The sequence below is a fragment of the Eurytemora carolleeae genome, unplaced genomic scaffold (assembly GCF_000591075.1).
Source record: "Eurytemora carolleeae unplaced genomic scaffold, Eaff_2.0 scaffold974, whole genome shotgun sequence".
Taxonomy (NCBI): Eukaryota; Metazoa; Arthropoda; class Copepoda; order Calanoida; family Temoridae; genus Eurytemora; species Eurytemora carolleeae.
In genome coordinates, this window is record NW_019396883.1 from 76,108 (window position 1) to 96,799 (window position 20,692).

General features: G+C 32.2%; 1 protein-coding gene and 1 long non-coding RNA gene across 2 annotated transcripts; both read left to right on the plus strand.

Annotated features, from left to right (window-relative positions):
- Positions 1–7,757: 7,757 nt before the first annotated feature.
- Positions 7,758–17,393, plus strand: LOC111709718 (F-box/LRR-repeat protein 20). The gene is made up of 10 exons (XM_023483605.1): positions 7,758–8,408; positions 10,375–10,546; positions 10,941–11,012; positions 11,530–11,613; positions 12,645–12,776; positions 13,081–13,152; positions 13,509–13,607; positions 14,780–14,875; positions 15,133–15,303; positions 15,779–17,393. The coding sequence occupies exons 1-10, from the start codon at positions 8,326–8,328 to the stop codon at positions 16,211–16,213; spliced, it is 1,416 nt and encodes a 471-aa protein (XP_023339373.1). The 5' UTR covers positions 7,758–8,325; the 3' UTR covers positions 16,214–17,393.
- Positions 17,394–19,609: 2,216 nt separating this feature from the next.
- LOC111709719 (uncharacterized) lies at positions 19,610–20,537 on the plus strand. The gene is made up of 2 exons (XR_002766914.1): positions 19,610–19,849; positions 20,254–20,537. It is a non-coding gene; the product is annotated as an uncharacterized LOC111709719 (long non-coding RNA).
- The last annotated feature ends 155 nt before the right edge of the window (positions 20,538–20,692 follow it).

Below are 20,692 nucleotides of genomic sequence, written 5' to 3' on the forward strand. Positions count from 1 at the left end.
ATAAAATATATAAAATATATAAAATATATAAAATATATAAAATAAAACCTCTCCATTTCCTTTCTTTTTGGTTTCAAATTCGGTGATGATGATGCTCCGAACCTCACAGAGTAAAAAGATAGGTGTTAGTTCCACATTTAAAAAATATATATTTTGGTCAAGAAAAATCACAAAAAATAAACAAACAAACGTTAAAAAAAACAGGAAATGAAAAAATGGGAATCGAACTCGATGATTATATTTAAAAAAGATAATTTGTAAAGATTCTCGTTTTAAACACAATTATTATTTTCTTCGAAATTTGTTTTTGTCATGAAAATTCAAAACAAAATGTTTGAATGTACGTATGAGTAAAAAGTAAATTATCCTCTACTGTACCCCACCCCTCATCTATAACTTTGTAGTATGGATCTGAAAAAAATATATTTCTATAATAAAAATATGTATTTTGACAAGAAAAGTTTATTAGATTTTCTCTGAATGTAAAATTATTACAATTCATCTCTCATTGTATATCTATGTTGCTGAATTGACAGGCCAAGAAATGTTCTGAACCTAACTAAATTATTTGCAAAATAATATTGTGAACCATACCCCTAAATTTATTCTGTTGTAAGGTCGTCTCCGACAAACTGCACCTCCGTTGAACCCTCCGTCCACTTTCCAAACCAAACATTTCCAAGGCTTCCGCGTAAATATAAACAAAAACCTCATGGAGCTAATAAAACTTAAAGTGCATTAAAAGAACCGATTTAAACATAATTTTCAGTGAATCATTTACGAATAAACAGTGAAATTACTTTAACCAGATAAATATTTATTTCAGAAGAATTAAATTGCTTTAGACTTCAATTCAAACAACTATTCCCGTGTCACAGTATTTTAGATCGTAAGTTCCGTATATTTAATTCACAACAATACCTTTTAAACCTTTATTTGCCGATTCACAACAGTACCTTAAGCCTTTGTTCAATTCTCAATGATACATATTTCTTTAACCAATTGTTCGTTTACAACAATATTCATGTATTCAATTACACCCAACTAGTTTAATATTTATTAACAATCATTATTTATATACATGTACGCCAATAACAATTTTTATTTTGTAGGAAACCTCTTTACTGAAATATACATTTTTCAAGAAGAAGTTATCGTCTATGTGTGCATGAAGAATAGAGTGTTTCCCTAGCCAATTCGCCTTATTTCCCATTTTCGAGTAATATTCCTTTTGTTCGGCTCACAAATATATTTTGTGTACATACAATAAAGAAAAGAGAGGAGACGCACTAATTTAAAATCCAGTTTTGCCTTTTAATTGCACAATTTTACCTATTAAAGGGACTGTAAGCGTAATTTCAAAATGCAAACACTAACCTTGAACGCATTATCTGATAAAGTGTGAATTGGCTATCCATGTTTTTGTTCTTTAAACTGTTTATTTTAATTTGTGGTTTCCTTTAAAAAATGGTTTCTTGCTTAGAAGAAAGACTGGAGAAATGTTCTGATGTAAACACTTTTCGAGTAGTCAGAAAAACGACGTTATCTTCAACATTTTTGATCAGATTAAGGTTTCAAGGGTGTCGTTGTATAAATCGAGCATTGCTATCCTTGCATGAAGGGTCACTCAAAATTACGCTTAAAGGGAGTGACCGGCAATGTATGGTGGTTGAACTGAACATGTAGTATTGTGGACAAATTTTTTAGGATTCATTTGAGACATTTACAACGTTTCTACGACGTATAATTACTGAGTTTGAGCACAAAGTCTACATTAAAAATCGTGAATTTTGGTGGGTACGTTTATAGAATCGTTTTATTTGATTTATCATTAACGAAGACAGAAAAATGTAAACAAAATTCGATAGTAAACTAATTAGTTGTTTAGGGACAGGTTGAGAAAGTAAAAATTAACTCTTATCATCAAAAATAAGTAATCTTGTTCAATTATTAGTTTCTATAATCTCTCATTATTCACAAAGATTTTCTGCGATTTTCTGGAATTTTTATTGAAATGACGACATTTGAAGAATTTGTAGAAATTTGCGAACAAATTCATACAAAATAAGAAATTCAATTTTATGATGAAAACAAAATTATTGATCATATTTATAACATTGATATATTGGAAAAGGAATTGAGTCTTTGCCACAAATTCTGCTCTTCTCAATCCTTTATCTTCGGATTCCAATGTAGATGTAGATTGTAGACCTGAGATATTTCAAATTTGATTCTGTTAGATCAAATAATATAAGTTTGAGATATCAAATGTTTACGACATTGGATTACAAAGATATAGGGATTATAAAATCAGAGTTTGTGGCAAAGACTCAATTCCTTTCTTTTGAAAAATATGTTCCTAAACATCTAATTAGTTTACTGTATAATTTTTACTTTATTTTTTGTCGTCGTTATTTAATAATTTTAAAAAAATCGATTCTGAAAACATCCCACTCAAATTCATAATTTTTAACGTCGACTTTGCACGCAAACTCAGTAATTATACATCGTTGAAACGTTTTATATGTTTCAAATGAATCCCAAAAAACTTGTCCACAACACTGCATACTCAGTTCAACCACCATACATTGCCGGTCACTCCCTTTAAACATATTTTATTTCTTTTACACTTTTAAGTCGGTGAATACATTTAGACTTTTTAGACAGCTCTTTAAATTTCAAGACTGTTGAGTTATAAACCAAATTGCAGGAATGAATTCAAATTAAAGAAACAGAATGCATCCTCCCAGAAATGTTCTTCACCTAACCTTCCTCAAAATATTGGCAAAAATATTTTTAGTTTTCAATAATGAAGAGAGGGTGTATGTGTGTGTATTTATAAACATCGAAACGGCTTAACCGAACAGATTGTTGGTACAGTTTTAAAGAAATGCACTAGGGATGGGTCATGACCGGTCAGAGTTTTGATATTTTAATACGCATTACGCAACCAAATAAAGGAAATGAGTTTTTGTCACAAACTCAGATGTGTTAAACCCAAAATCTCTGCAACTGGATAGTGTAAAACTTTGATAATTCAAACTCAAATTATTTGATCTACCAGAATTCATAGTTTGAAATATCTAAGGTCTACGACATTGGGTTGCAAAGTTATAACGATAGGAAAATTTTAGTTTGTGGCAAAGACTCAATTCCTTTACTTTTCTCAATATCAAACTTTGATCTAAAACCAGGGGAGCTACGAGGGTACAAAGTAATCCCAGAAAATGATATTTTTCCTTATTTCGATAAGCTGTTTATGTTTTCTACATCAAACAAGGATTAAGTGTATTATTAACTATTTGGGGCATCTTGAATTTTGTTTTTGTTAGGATCCAATTAACTACAGTGAATCCTAGATATATGAATACATAGCAAGAGTTTTATAATGTCGTATTTCTTCAGAATTTTCAAAAAACTTATGACGGTCTATGTATTCATATATCTGGGATTCACTGTATATAATGAATCTTATCAAAAATACTCAAACGTTTCAAAAGGGGCTGATTACTCGCCTCGAACTCTATAGTTTTCTACACCTTATATCTTTGCAGCCTGCTGATGGATTTCTTTAATGTTTAAACTTATTAATTCTGGCATCTGAAATATGTCAAAGTTTCATGGATTATTGTCGAGTTTGAGTTTTTTTTTCGATTTGATAAAATATGATTTTTTTGTATGACATAATATGATTGTAGAACATCATATAATTTCTTATAATATTTTTTGATGATTTAATGTTTTATGAATATGATTGAATTTGGTATGATTTAATATAATTTCATTTGATTTAAAATGATTTTCTTTGATTAGATTTGATTTGAATCTGATTTTATTTGTTGATTTGATTTGATTTGATATGGATAAGAGTTCAATTTATTTCAGCATAAAGAACTTTTGCCATTTTTTTCTTTAGTTTAATCTGAACAATTTATTTCCAATTGATTCGATTTTATCATTACTATAAATAGGTGGACAGTTAAATAAATATTTAATTCAGAAAAAAATTGGTTTAAGAAAATTACAGCAAGAACCAGAAAACTGTGGAATAGGAAGACGACATTAAAGTAATACTAAAGTGTATTTGAAATTGTTAATAAGTTAGTAAAAGTTTTAACTAACTTACTAAATCACTTATTAAGTTTAATTGACCTGTTTACAAAGCACAATTGTTGTGGCTCATTATAGCTCTGTTCACTTTAAAATTTTCATATTCAAGGCTACAAAAAAGTATTAAATGGCGGAAAGGTCAGATTAAGCTGGGTCAGATAAGTGCAATGTAAAGAAAATGCAGGCATTACACAATTTAGAATTTAAAATAAGTTTTTCTTAAGGGGTATAGGCTGAAACCTGACAATGATACTGCACTGCTATTGGTGGAAGTTCTGGTCACGTGATACGGACGTAATAATTATATTATCAATTATAATTATATAATTATAATTATATTATCAAAAATGAAAAATGATTAAATTCAAATAATAAAATTCTGCAGGGATTTTATAGTTGTTTTCAGATTGGTTTCGTATTTGCTGAATATGAATATAGATATGAATATGAATATGAATATGAATATAGATTCCTACGTTTCTTTATACAATTAAAGGGAGTGACCGGCAATGTATGGTGGTTGAACTGAACATGTAGTATTGTGGACAAATTTATGATGATAAATGTATAGAGTACAGTTTAAAATGATAACTGTACGTATATGTACAGTTTAGAACTATTATTGATTTTAAGATGATAAATGTATAGAGTACAGTTTAAAAAAATTTTCGTATAAATTTGACACAGTTGTATACCAATTTCTTGAGACTGGAACATCAGATAGAACTCTTGTGGGTCTCGATCAACTCCTAAAATGCTTAGGTTTCGGCCATATACCCCCTTTAATTATTTCTTTACAGTCCCTTTAAAAAAAATTATTTGAAGCCAATGAAAAACAAATTAAGATCAACTCATCCCCTATTTTTAGGATGAGTAACCAATAATTTTCAACAAAACTTCCTCTTCAGCTCTCAGAAGAAGCTAAGTTGAAGACGACCTTCAGAATTATCTAAACTTCTTGTGATTTTTACATTTTTTAATTTTTTTTATCGATTTGATGGTTATTATATCGTTAGAACTGACGAGGGTTAACCCAGACCGAAATATATTTTCAATAAATGTGGAACTAACATCTACTTTTTTACTCTACAGAGGTTTGGTCCATCACCATCACTGAATTTTAAATCTAAACTTACGTTATTTGATATCTCTGATATCGAGTTGAATAACTAGTTTTTTGAAACATGCACTGTCACCCACAAACTATAAGACTTCAGAGACGACTATACGGAATTTATTTTGTCTTTTTCCTTAGATTCATGATTCCCTGCAATTCTTTAAAATTGTTGCTTTCTTTGGCCAGTCGTTGAAAAGGCCAGAAAAAGACATTATTTAAGGCAGAAGACTTTTTTAATACTCTTTTTCAGGTCGTCTTTGCAGTCTCATTCTTCACGGATAACCTTGTATATTAGTTTATTAGATTATTTTTTTTTGGGGGGGGGGTGAGGTCTCAGGTTCGTTTTAACCCTAAACAGTTTTTTTTGTCCTAGCACTCTCATTTTTGACACTATCACCGTGAAATTTTGTGACTTTTAATGAATATTAATTTAAAGGATTTTTTGTTAAAAAAATATTTTTTTTAATTCACGGGGTAGGATAGAGGCGGAAAAAAGTCCGGTCTGTGAAAAAAAATCTAAAATAGCCCATAACTTTTTTGTGACAAAAAGCTACAGATCTAATAACTATATTTTTGAAAAGCCCTTGAAAAATGCATGAAGAAACATGTGTCACACTTAGATATTTGTTTACAACCCAAAAAAAATATTTTTTTATTTTTTTTACCCTTTTTTAGGCATTTATTTCAGCCCTCCTAGCACCTAAACTTTTAAAGTTATCGGTCTAATTTTTTTTCTGCGAGCTGGCCATTGGGCTATGAACATGCATTTCAACTTTATACCTATTCTCTAAGGCCTTTTTCTAGGGGGGGGGCGCCAAACACCCCCCCCCCCCCAGGCTATTCATGGTTGACTGTTGCCCTGAACGAGGCTATTCATAGATTCCGACCCCCTAGCCTTAGGGTTAAAGGAACTGTATAAAGAAAAATCACTAAATCACAATGTGGAAAAAATGTTTATCAAAATATGTTTCACAAATTAAATGTGAAAACTTCAGAATTCAGGCAGCAAAGTTTACTTTTCCACAAAGTTCACTCCTTGTATTTAATGAACGATCCTCAACAGGATTTTAATGATCAAGAACTTCTTCAAACTCTGGCTGAGATCAATGATATTACAAGACAAAATATGCTTTCCAGTGTTCTTATTTGTGGTGATCTAAACTGTGACTTTAGAAGAAATACTCAGTTTGTGAACTCAATTTCAGGTTTTGTGAATCTATAAATCTAAATTATCAAGTGATATGGAACCAAGCTCATACTAATCAGAATATTCAAGAAATTGATTATACTTATTTAAATACGATAAATGGGATCACTCATTGCTCCACAATAGATCACTCATTGCTCCACAATAGATCACTTTATTTCAAATGAAACCTTTTATAATTCTATAACAGAGGCTGGTAAAGTGCAATGTCCTTACAATACGTCAAACCATCATCCAATATTCTGTAAATTCAATGTAGACAATCTAAATCGTAGTTTTATAAGTGAGATACCTGCTTCAAACCCAAGTTGGAGAAAAGCAAATAAAGCTGAAAAAAATGAGTTTAAAAACTATCTTGATATTAAACTTCAAGAAATCAACATTCCCGTGAACTGTGAAAATTGTAAAAAAAATGCATTGCAGTTTACATTCTGATGAGATTGAAGATTATTCTATGAAAATTTGTAAATCCATAGAGTTTACCGTTTACAATCATAGACAAAATAGAAAAAGAACTATGCCAGGATGGAAGGAGTTTGTGCGAATATATATTCATTTTGTCCATTCTCACCATGAGACACAAAACAAATGTGTTGTTAGAAAAGTAGTGTGACAAAACCAATCACCCTCCTGACATACTTTCTACAGTGTTTGAATTATGAAGTTTCGATCAATCCCTAATTAATTCTCGCCTGAAGAAGGCACACGCCCGGGTCCTCAGGCGCTTTTTAGGAAAATAAAAACTTGCCAAGACGGGGGCAATGCTCCTTGTGCCCCACTTTACACTACAGATGAGCTCAATCTTTCTTTTAGTTTCTTCTCTGTGTTTTTGCGAACCCGGAGCAACTCTGAGTTTTCAAACCTAAGGTCATCGAACTTTTTATCTCTCCCCTTTTTCTATTTAAAATTTTGTTGTTAACCCCAACTGAAGATAGTACTTATCTCTGTAAAAAAAATAAACTTGATACAGCAATATTATTGCATAATATAAAGGGCATAGCACCGGAATATATATTTTATATATATATATATAAATCGAGCTAGGCAGTCTTAGGCCTCCACCATCCGTCTACCTCAAAATATATCTATCTCTCTTCCTAACTCACATTACAATCAGCTGTTTAGAGAGTCCTGCGGGTTCAGTTCTTAAGACTAATTTTTGTCATGGATAAAGAATCATCAGATATTGATATATAAACTGTTTCAAGACAGTATCTTGGGTTAAAATAAAAAATATATTTTTCTCTCGTTATATTCCTTCCTACTCTAGGCTGTCTTTTCTCTCTCTCTTAGTTTCTCTCTCTCTCTATCTATCTATCTATCTTGTTTATTTTTGACACAGAAACCCTAGAGTTTCTCAAATCTCTGATCAGTTCACAGGAGCACCCTGAGCAAAGGATTGACAAAGAAGAACCCAAAGGTTGAGAGAAGAGGGATAAAGATGAACCCAGGATAGTTTCTAGACTGGAGAAGCAGGAAGAAATCTGTTGAAAGTGTAGAACAGAGTTTTCTTCCGAGTTTCTTTGTTGTTACGCAGTTAACATTAACCTGAGTCTTTGTTCCTTCCTGGTATGAAGAACACCTAAAGAATTTTACTCCGAACCCATCCAACCTCCAGTCTAAGTGATATCTAAATAGAATATGGAAAAATGGAAAACAAACATCTATCTCATCCAGTATTAAAATCAACCCGGACCAAATAAATATAAAAATTTAGGGAGAAAACCGAACAGCTGTTTTTTTTCAGTCAAATTTTTTTACAAATTTCTCTAAATACTGTGAAGAAGAACTGAAATGAGAATGTGGAAGCGAATACCTAAAGTAAAATATTTTCTCCCAAACTAAACTGTCTCTGAATCCTGAAACAAAGAAGGAGAGAAACAAAGCAAGTATGGTTCGGCAGCAGAACGGGGTTGAGATGAACGGGCATGGACGGAAAACTAAAACTCCGGATATAGCTTTGGCTCCGATCAGGTTGGAGAAACAAATATTTTATTTTCAATTGTTTAAATTATTTTCAATTAGCAATTATTAATTTAGCTCAAAAAAGCTTATAGATTTTAAATAAATTTATGAGTGGGATGCAAAGCTAAAATAACAATTTTTTGTTTTGTTTTTAGAGGTTATTAGGAGGTTTTAAAAACAAACAACATTTAAAAAAAAAAAAAAAATAATGTCTATATAAGACTATAAAATATATATAAAATTCGGTGATGGTGATGGACCAAACCTCTGTAGAGTAAAAAAAGTAGATGTTAGTTCCACATTTATTAAAAATATATTTCGGTCTGGGTTGACCCTCGTTAGTTCTTGAGATTGTTTCTGTCAGGAAGATTATATCTCGAATATATATATATATATATATATAATGTTTAAAAGATAATGTTTATATAGACTATTAAACATATATCCATATATAACATATATATATATAATGTTTAAAAGATAATGTTCATATAGTCTATTAAATATATTTAGATCTAACATATAATGTTTGAAGATAATTTTTATAAAGACCAACTAGATTACCAAGTACAATAGGTGGCAACAGAGAAACGGACCAATTATACACGACGTCACAAGTGTCAAATATAACAAGGAAAACGAAATTGTCTCACATTAGTTGACATGTTTTCCAAGATTAAATGAAAAAGTGTAAAAACAGAAAATAAGGAACACATAAAATTGCAATTATTCTACTGTAAGATAATCACTTTATTTTAAAATGATCACAATCTATATATAAATTTGGCTTGTCTGTCTGTTTGTCTGTCTGTCTGTCTGTCTGCCTGTTTGTATCCAATAAACGTCAAAACGGCTGAACCGATCGGGCCCAAATTTTTTGTGGGACATCTAAGGACCCCAGGGAAGGTTTATGAATGATTGAAATTTCAAATATTTGTCTCCATAAAAATTCAATCTTCATTAAATTTTTTAAAATTTTGAAAATCCACGAAATTTTTTGTGAAAATCCGCGAATTATTTTTGTTTTGTTTTACGATGTAAACAAAGAGAACATATGTTCACAATTAATTTAGAAGATGGGCGCGAAGCGCCCTCTAAGGCTAGTTATTGATAATTCTGTCGGACACATAAGACACTTGTGACGTAAGAATACAGCTGTACTTAGAGTGTACCAATTCTACGTTGCCATCTATTGTACAAGACTCTATTTGATGTAGACTATTACATATATCTATATCTAACATATAGATATAAGGTTTTAAAAAGGATGTTTATATAGACTATCATCAAATATATCTATATCTAACTTATCTAACATATAGATATAATGGTTTAAAAAGGATGTTTATATAGACTATCATCAAATATATCTATATCTAACTTGTAGATATAATGTTTAAAAGATATATCATTATGATACAATGTTTTAAAATAATTTTCCGGGTTTTTAGTTAAACATTTTTTAAGATTTCAGAAAAGAAACAACTTGTATCAAACTGAAATAGTCCAATCCAAAATCATTCCAACCTCTTAATATAACTCTTTAATATTTAAAACTTTGACTGAAATATCAAACATCAGACCACAACACTCCAGTTTGCCGAGTCCATTAGCACCTGATCCAATCAGGGTTCAGCCATATGTTTGATGTCTATTCTGAACCAATAGAAATTGCATGGCGGTAACATTTATCTTTCTTTATATCTCATTATCCAATTAAAGTTAAATCCTTATATCGGCGCTATAACAGTAAATGGAAATATCTACTTCTGCTGCAACAATTGTGACAACGATACAAGGATTAGAACATTAAAGGTTGAGTCAAGTATTGAGTTCCTGTGGGTCTGGTCAGGTGACCTAGCTGTTTCTAAGTTTATCAGTAGCTTTAGATTAATATGTATAGTTTAAACGGCAGCTGTTGTATGCTGTTAAAAGAGAGCAAAGACTGTAGAATTCATGAACGGAATGTTTTCAGGAATGGTTCCTCCTCTAGTAACGGTCATCCCTCCTCCTCCTCCTCCACCTGGAAAATGTCCCGAGTATTCTCCGAGTCGGATGAATCATTGATTAACAGAAAACTGCCAAAGGAACTTCTACTTCGGATCTTCTCCTGGTTGGATATAGTTGCATTATGCCGCTGTGCTCAGGTATACCTGGAGACAAAAGAGAATAGATAATTACCATTAGACAGAAAGTTGACACTCTGGATACTCACATGGCTCCAATCGTTGAATGATCCGAACCGGTGGAAGAACCTACCGGTAGTGTAAATAAACTGTTTATGCATTCAATCGTACCGATCAGTTTGGACTATCCAGAGTAAAATAGACGTTTTATGCAACAAATGTAGACATGGCAAGTTTATATGTGCACTTTACACTAGAAACTATAGAAATTAGACACGAGACACGATGGCAAAGACAATAGACACTAGACAATAAACACAAGAGAGGCTAAAAAAAACCATAAGACATGAAATTCTAGACACAATAATTTAGGTACTAGAGAGTAAACGCTTGATAAATAATGTTTTTTATCAAGGTTTCAAAATCCTGGAATGTTCTAGCTCTGGATGGGTCCAATTGGCAGAAAGTGGATTTCTTTGAGTTTCAGGTACATAACCATGAACATAAGTAATAAATATTTGAACTAGAGAGTATTGAATCTCTAAACCAGAGAGTATTAAATCTCTAAACCAGACAGTAGTTAATCTCTAAACCAGAGAGTATTGAATCTCTAAACCAGAGAGTATTTAATCTCTAACAATAGAGTATTAAATCTCTAAACCAGAGAGTAGTTAATATCTAAACCAGAGAGTAATGAATTCTAACTCAAGGAGTATTGAATCTCTAAACCAGAGAGTAATAATCTCTTAAGCTGAAGAGTATTGAATCTCTAAACCAGAGAGTATTGAATCTCTAAACCAGAGAGTATAATCTCTTAAGCTGAAGAAAACCAGAGAGTATTGAATCTCTAAACCAGAGAGTATTGAATCTCTAAACCAGAGAGTATTGAATCTCTAAACCAGAGAGTGTAGTATCACTAAACAAACAAGTATTCCAACGAACTACTGTTAAACATTAAAATGTTTTTGATCCCCGAAGTTGAAGGATGATCTTTGTATCTCCAGGTTGACGTTGATAGCGGAGTAGTTGAGAATCTAGCCCGGAGATGCGGAGGTTTCTTGAAGAATCTTAGTTTATCAGGATGCCAGGTAAAACCTAGAAAATCTAGGGAAGAATATTTTAAATTTCCAATTTTAAAATTTCTTATTTATAAAGTGTTTTGTTTTTAAGATTAAGTACAGTATGACGTCGCGTATTGAATGATAATTTTATACTGATTGACGACGTTTTTTGTTTAAACAAATCATTTTTAGGAACGGCTTTGCCAATTTTAGATTTTTACTTAGACTCATGTCTCAAAGATACTTCTAAACCGGAATTAAATACAAAACGGAAATGATTTTACTTGTTTAAGTCAGAGAAAAAACTTTCTGGATTTTAGTTTAAACATTTTTTCATTATAGGGACTGTTGGTGAATTTTAATTAGCCTCTTGAAAACTAGTACTATGTTTACAGTGTACAATGTACATATAGACTAAGGGACAGTACACTGCAAGCGAATCAGCTTATTTTTGTAGGATTAATGTGATTGACACCCCGCCTTCTCTATTGAATTAAAGCAGCGTGTTCTACACTCCGCCTTCTCTTTTACATTATAGCAGCGTGTTCTACACCCCGCCTTCTTTATTTCATTAAAGTAGCGTGTTCTACACCCCACCCCGCCTTCTCTATTTAATTAAAGCAGAGTGTTCTACACCCCGCTATCTCTATTAAATTAAAGCATCGTGCTCTACATCCCGCCTTCTCTATTACATTATAGCAGCGTGTTCGTCACCCCGCTTTTTCTATTAAATTAAAGCAGCGTGCTCTACACTTCACCTTCTCTATTTCATTAAAGCAGCGTGTTCTACACCCCGCCTTCTCTATTAAATTAAAGCAGAGTGTTCTACACCCCGCCTTCTCTATTAAATTAAAGCAGAGTGTTCTACACCCAGCCTTCTCTATTTCATTAAAGCAGAGTGTTCTACTACACCCCGCCTNAATTAAAGCAGCGTGTTCTACACCCCGCCTTCTCTATTTCATTAAAGCAGAGTGTTCTACACCCTGCCTTCTCTATTTCATTAAAGCAGCGTGTTCTACACCCCGCCTTCTCTATTAAATTATAGCAGAGTGTTCTAGGCTGTTGGTGACTCTGCTCTCTCGACGTTTGCCCAGCACTGTAATAATATTGAGAAATTAGATTTACAATCCTGTAAGAGGTTGACCGATAGAACCTGCCAGTCTCTAGCCAGACATTGTCCTAAACTTCAGGTATCTATCTGTCTATCTGCCTTCTTTGTCTATCTGTCTATCTGTTTACATATTTGTCGGGTCTTTCTCTCTTTCTATCTATCTATATATCAATATATCAATCTATCTATGTATCTATCTATCTGTCTATCTATCTATGTATCTATCTATCTATCTATCTATCTATCTATCTATCTACATATATATAATGAATCTTTGTTTTATTTGTATTGTATAGGGGTCAAGGTGTTATAACATATTTTTTAACTCTATTGATTGATTAAAAGATTAATTGATTAATTGTTTGATTGATTGATTTCTGTAGGTTCTGGACATATCTTCGTGTCCTCCTATAACAGACCAAAGCCTGAAAGCTCTAGGACACTCTTGTCCCATGGTAAATTTCTTAAAATTATTTTAAAAATAAAAATATTATTTTAGTATAAACTTGTCCGTCCAGATTTGTCCTTGAGACGTTCAATACAGAAAAAAAATCCTGAATTGCAAAAACTTTAATTTTTCCTCTTCATTCAATTAAATTGAATATGTAAAAATATTTTTATGACATTTAGCCATTTTAAAGAGATTCTTTTAACGGAAATAGTTAAAAGGACTTAATTTCTCGTATAAAGTATAAATTAAAATATTTTATCAAATAAATAAAATAATAAAATGTGAATCTGATGTTATTCTTTGAAAAGAGGATAATTAATAATTTAGTCAGCAGTTTCTTAAATGTTGTTATTAAACAAGTTGACGAGTATAAATATCTCCTGGTGTGATCTGATAACTGTAAACGGAGTTAGAGTTCTAACAGAGGGATGCGCAAACCTTAAAATATTTATTGCCAAGGTGATTTTTCTATTAAATAATAATAATAATAATAATATTAATGCATGATAATCATAATAATAATAATAATAATAATAATAATAATATTAATGCATGATAATCATAATAATAACCTTAGTATTTGCACATGAAAATCATACTTTCCCGCTATAATTGTATTTGAGAATTAATATGTACTTTATTTATTACGGAATTGTTTCGTATTACGTAATTTCGCGTAATTACGCATTGATTACGCGAAACTAGACTTTCTTTCGTAAACGTAATAAACGCATAATTACGCGTAATGTTCCTGCGTAAGTGAAAGAAAGTGTTACGCATAATTACGCGTAATTACGCGTAACGTAATTACGACTGGAAACCCTAATGAAAATATTATAGTTTTTCGGAAATTGATAGCTTTTATTTTTGTGCATGCTCTGTTCTGCTATCTTCTGGTTATCTATTGTATATATATTTAGGTTTAGTTTAAACCCTGCTCTGCTATCTCCTGGTTATCTATAGTTTATATATCTAGGTTTAGTTTAAACCCTGCTCTGCTATCTCCTGGTTATCTATAGTTTATATATCTAGGTTTAGTTTAAACCCTGCTCTGTTATCTCCTGGTTATCTATAGTTTATATATATCTAGGTTTAGTTTAAACCCTGCTCTGCTATCTCCTGGTTATCTATAGTTTTTATAATTAGGTTTAGTTTAAACTCTGCTCTGCTCTGCAATATCTTCTGGTTATCTATAGTTTTGTTGACGGAAAACAGCAACACGCTAGACAAATCAGGATAATAGGCCGGTTAGGATTCTGGTGGGGGATGTTTATTATCCCCAGACAATTCTTTCCCGATAGGCCGCACAAATACACACAACAGAGTAACCCCGTCTCAGAAATTCGATAACAAAATCTTTATATCCTANTGGTTATCTATAGTTTATATATATCTAGGTTTAGTTTAAACCCTGCTCTGCTATCTCCTGATTATCTATAGTTTATATATCTAGGTTTAGTTTAAACCCTGCTCTGCTATTTCCTGGTTATCTATAGTTTATATATCTAGGTTTAGTTTAAACCCTGCTCTGCAAGAATATCATCTGGTTATCTATAGTTTATATATCCAGGTTTAGTTTAAACCCTGCTCTGCTAGGCTATCTCCTGGTGATCTATAGTTTATATATCTAGGGTTGTGTAAGCCTAGGAGATGAAGCACTGTTTAATATTGCAAGATTTTGTCCAGAAATAGAACTCCTTAATCTTCAAGGATGCAGAAATATCCAGGTACTTACTAGGACACTAGTACTCTATAAGTCACTTAATCCTACTGGCTGGATCTCAAGTTTGACAAATTTTGCCAAACAAATTTCGACATTTTTCATTTTTGAAAATGCGCCAATTTAAACAGATAATTTCGATAAACATTATTGGCGACTTGAAGAGCAAATCTCAAAATCCTCGGCAACTGTTTCTAATCAAAGTACCTAATAATGACGATATTTATCCCGCTTATTACTGGTTCTCACTGTATGAAACTCTAGGACGAGGGTATGCTCGAGATTGCTGAAAGATGCAGTAAACTGAAATATCTCTGTATCTCTAACTGTTCTCATGTAACTGACCAAACCTTGCTCTCCCTGGCCATCCATTGTCCAAACCTAGTCACGCTAGAGTGTGCAGGACTTTCTCAACTCACAGATGCGGGGTTTCAGGTATTATAACAAAATTTGAGAAAATTTTATCTTTTTGTTCTGCATATCGAACATTTTTTTAGAGTTTGTGATCTGAATGTTTCGGCTAACTCAGAACTCAGTATTCTCTAAGATTTCTGATAGAATTATCTCTTTTTATATGAATGAAATCATATTTCACAGCGGAACCCATAAAACCGTAGACCAGAAAGACGACATTCAAGCACTTTTATGTGTATTTGATGTTGTTTAAAAGCAAATAGTTTTACCATTATAATAGCTTGCAAATAAACTTCTAAAGTAAAATGGGTCGTTTTATACTGCAAAGTGGAAAACTTTTGTGTTTTTATGTTGATAATTGGCTGGACTGTTTGAAATCATAACTTGAGTCAAGACGGGTCCAATTGTAAAAACTGCAATTATTTTTTTTAGGTTTTTTAACTTTTAAAATGAATGTTTATTGATACTCACTTTTAATCCAGTTTTGTTGGTTCAGGCACTAGCTAGATCTTGCCACTACCTGGAGAGAATGGATCTAGAAGAATGTATCCTGATCACAGATGCATCTGTCTCCCAGTTAGCAGCATACTGTCCATCCTTGGAATCCCTCTCCCTCTCCCACTGTGAGCTGATTACAGACGACAGTATCCGACATCTTGGTTCCTCACCCTGCTCCAGTGAAACCCTAACCGTCCTAGAGCTTGATAATTGTCCTCTGATCACGGACCAGTCCCTGGACCATTTAATGAACTGTCATAATCTACAGAGAATAGAGTTGTATGATTGTCAGCTGATTACACGCGCAGGAATCCGTAGATTGAGAAACCATCTACCCAACGTCAAGGTTCACGCCTACTTTGCTCCGGTAACGCCCCCTCCCTCCTCCGGAGGAACACGGCAACGGTTTTGTAGATGTTGTGTCCTTCTCTAATTTTTCCTAAATTCATCCATGGATGTATAAATGAACAGATCTAGTTGAATAAGTTTTCGTTCATTTGGTTTGGTTTGGTTCAGATTACGTAGATTTAAAACGAGTCTTGAGGCGAAAACGTTTTATATAACAAAGACACGAAACAAGAGCTGCCCTGCAAACATTTAGTCTCCGACGAACCGATCGCGAACATATAAAGTCCATAATGTCTATAAAAAGGTTTCCTGAGATGGTTACTTTGAAAGCTTTTTTTCTTCATTGTAGACTTGATCAAATTAAGAATAACTTATTTGATAAAAATCTGTATATTTATGCATCACAGACCTGTATAGCAGATTAGCCTTCTTGAATATATGAGTGGATTATCCACTTACAGCAAATGTAGACGTAATTCAACCATCATTCTGTAGTGTGACATGTTAGAACAGCGGTAACCTTTAAAACGTTGTCTGATTATTGAAGGTGGAGAAATCCGTGTTGTGTGTGCTAAAAAATGTTTGCATGAAACGGAGGTGTACACTGTACGGTGTAAGTGTAAAGTGTACACAGTACAATGTACAATGTATTCAATATGTCTATATTTCTTAAGTTCGAATGAAAATATCTGTTTTCTGTGACTCCTGGAAAGTAGATGATAATATCTCATGAAAATCAAACTTAACTTGCATAAATGTTATCAACAATGACAAGCGTTTCTGCTGAAAGGATAAGCAGAACTCTGTCATCCTTGATCAGCTAAAGGTTTAAAGGGTACCGTTGTGAATCGACCACGCCACTCTACAAATGGGGGGTTAATCTAAAATTACGTCTAGAGTTTTTAAAACTTCTGATACGCAAGTATTTGCATCTGAATCCGTGTTTACGCTTTAACAATTCTCAGTCGATGTGTAGGGATTAACTATTGAACGCATTCGTTAGACAAATTCATTCTTTTATCTCAGTAAAAAAAACCCAGTAGGTCTGCAGACCGATCCGTTAGCTAGAAAATAGTCATAGCTAAAAACCTGCAGGCCGATGCATTATCTAAGAATAAGCATTAATAAAAAGTTACAAATCTTAAGGTGTTTTCTGAATTAATTGGTTCCAAGTATTTTAAGTATAGCAGAGTAACTAAAAAAACTATTAAAACAAATGACCATTATGCCAACTTTTTTCTTCTTTATTTAAAATCAATTTTAATCACAATAAACCTTTTAAGAATTTGAAACCTTGAACCCCTGATGAAAGGATTTTTTTCTTTTTTAAACTGCTTAAATTTAGAAAACGCACTGTTAAAAAAAAACTAAGAACTTAAAAGAACAATCTATATATAAACTACCTAGATTCTTTAAAAAATCTCAACATTTTTTGTAGTATACAGGGATGAACAGAAAACTCTGAAATAGGAAGACGACTTATAGGCTCAAGTTATGACTTCAAATAGTCATGGGACTAAGTAATTGTGCAGTGTAAACAGACCAATTTCAGATAATAAGTGAATTATCAAGTGTTTAGTAAGACTATTTGCTCTAACAACATCAAATACACTTCAGTATATAAAGTCATCGTCATATTTCAGAGTTTTCTGGTTATTACTGTATAACTAATTTTTAGTGTTAAATTCATAGATTAATTAACAATAACAGATAGAACACTGGATGTCGTCTCTTCAAGATTTAGGGGTTTTTCGTTTACAATAACCCTGAGCAGAAGTCAAAAGGAATTACGCGCATGCTCCAGAGAGAGAGCCTGTTCTACGCAGCATTGCAAAAAAACCCTCCATCTTGAAAAGATGACATCTAGTGTTTTATCTGCTATTGTTAATTAATCTATGATTAAATTCAACTAAACACTTGTCGAATATCTATGATAGGTATTTTGAACTGTATTCTAGGTGTTAGAAATGTTTAACATCTTCTTAGTCTGATTTCTAACAGCTTACTCAAGATGAAAATTCATTTCTTTCCACGTTGAGATTAATTCCCTAGATTTGATTAATTCCCTAGATTTGATTAATTCCCTAGATTTGATTAATCCCCTAGATTTGATCTAGATTTGATTGATTGATCTAGATTTGATCAACTTTTAGAACTTTCTCGATTCAAATATTCATTCTGGTCTAGAGATATACACAGATATGTTTGTAAACAAAATACACAGGTTGTACTGCATGCAGTACACTATACATTGTGCAGGACTATAATTAAAAAATAATATATGTATAATGTATTACTCTTTCTTCAAATTTTGCTCTCGAAAGTAACTGAGTTTTTACTAGAAACACAAATTGTCTTTGTAACCTGATGGAGCAAACCTTTGATATTTCAAACTACGAATATATTTAATGGAACTCATAATTTGAATTATCTTTGGTCTAAGACTTTGGGTTGCAAAGATATAGGGATTGGAAAATCGGTTGCAAAAACCCAGTTCCTGTCTTCATGTCTGCTAAATGTAAATTTTTGGTGCAAACCTAACCAACATTTTTCTTACAAAATCAACCGTTTTTTTATCTTTTTATTTCCTGATCAAGTTTTTATAAATGTTTTCTCGTTACTCTGAAGTCGAATCCAAATCTGCAAACTTTTGCCAACTTTAAACATTTATTTACCGGGCCTCAACTGTAAATGTCGATATGGCAGGCGGGAATATAATTATACTGCACCATTGATGTATTCATAGATAAAATACTGTATTGTACTGAACTGTACTGTACTGTATAGTACAGTACTGTACTGTACTGTACTGTACATTACAGTACTGTACAGCTCGCTAACAATAAACAAATTGTTGTAACTCTGTAAAATCATATTAATATATTGTATTAATTGATTACACTTTAAAATGTCACAAAAATTTTTATTTTCTAGAATTTTTAGTTATTTTTTAACCCCTTTCTACTTCGTAAGTTGATTTAACAAATTCTTAGATGTACATTAGTACGGTGAATGTTGTACAACATGTACCGTTAAAAAGACAAAGAAATACGAAAAATAATGAAGATATTAAATTTTTTGACATTTTGCATTATTATTGTATTTCTAGCTACAGCTGATCGATCTCCCTGTACAAATATACCTTTAGGGTCTTTCTGGACTTACAGGAACATTTTATTCATCCTTGCATTTTTTTTGGTAAAAATATAAATTCTTCACCAATGGCCTTTCTTTGATTTTTTAAGGAGAAAGAGAGAGACAAAATTGAAAGACCAATGCCGAAATCAAGGTAGTTAAGGCTATAAGAGAATTTTGTGCAGAGCGTCCCATATCATATTAGATTATCTCCAATCTTCAACGCCAAAATACGCACATAATACGCGAATTTCTTGCAATTTCTGCAAAAAAAAAAAATTTATTAGCCTTATTAAATTTCTCAAATTGAATTATTCTTCTTAAACTTTCTGATTTGTCCCCCAAATCGTGACGCGGTCTAATTTGATGTGGGACACCCTGTACAATCAAGGTTATAACCTTGTATACATTGAACTCATTTTCGGTGGCTGTACAATTGTATATTGGATGTTTGTAAACAAACGCAACCTAAACTTGAAATTAAAACCCAGTATTGAAACCATATTTGCATTCCATAGTTATATAGGAATCTACGAAATAAAGTTTGGCGGGAACAGTTATATAGCTACTCGTATAATGGAGCGAGGTAAATTATTTCATAATTTCAAAATGTTTATCAAAAACCCTCTCCTCCTCCCAACCCTCTCTTAAAGTAAAAAAAAATTCTCTTATGGCCCAACACGTTGGCCGAAATTAACATTTTAAACAATAATTTTGTTGTCAAGAATTTAGTAATTTGTCCCAGTAAGAGTCGGGGAGAAAAAGTTTGAAAAAGTTTGAAATGAAAACACCAGAAAAAATGTATAGATCCTTGAAACCTTTTTATGGACTATATTCACTAAAATCCTTCATAAGAGAATTGAACAAAAGTCGTCTTCAATTGATTCGTTTTTATCAGTGTAAAAATATGAAAATATTTTTAATGTTTGATGTTTGACAAATGTTAAAAGGGACTGTAGGCACAATTTCAAGTTAGGTTTATATTTGTAGGATGGCATACCGAATACAACTGTACACTGGAAAGACCGGTTCATTTCAAGAACCTGGCCGATTTTTAACCTGCTAAAGCAAGCTGTACGGTACACATTCAGACAACATATAAGGCAAAACCGGACAGTACGCCAAATAAACATCTAGTGAAATTTATGTGGGTTAACCCTTTTAAATCATTTTCCGATCAAGGAGGACTGATATACAACTGAGATGTGTCGGATTCTCATCTTCATATCTTTGTTATCATTATCTATTATTGAAATAAAGAAGCTATAAATGCACTTCTACTTCTATTTCTTCTCTCAGTGCAACCTTATGACGTAAACCTTTGATATTTCAAATTATAGTATCCGGATAGAGCTAATAGTCAAAGTTTGAATTATCAAAGGTTTACACCACCAGGTTGGAAAGATATAAGGGATAAGAATTTTGAATT

What these genes read in the sequence shown, in the direction of transcription:
- LOC111709718 (XM_023483605.1), top strand. Translation starts at nt 8,326, where the DNA reads ATGGTTCGGCAGCAGAACGGGGTTGAGATGAACGGGCATGGACGGAAA. An exon ending in TAGGACACTCTTGTCCCATG is followed by an intron (nt 13,153 to 13,508) that starts GTAAATTTCTTA and finishes TTATTAAACAAG; the next exon opens with TTGACGAGTATAAATATCTC. An exon ending in TTAAAATATTTATTGCCAAG is followed by an intron (nt 13,608 to 14,779) that starts GTGATTTTTCTA and finishes TTATATATCTAG; the next exon opens with GGTTGTGTAAGCCTAGGAGA.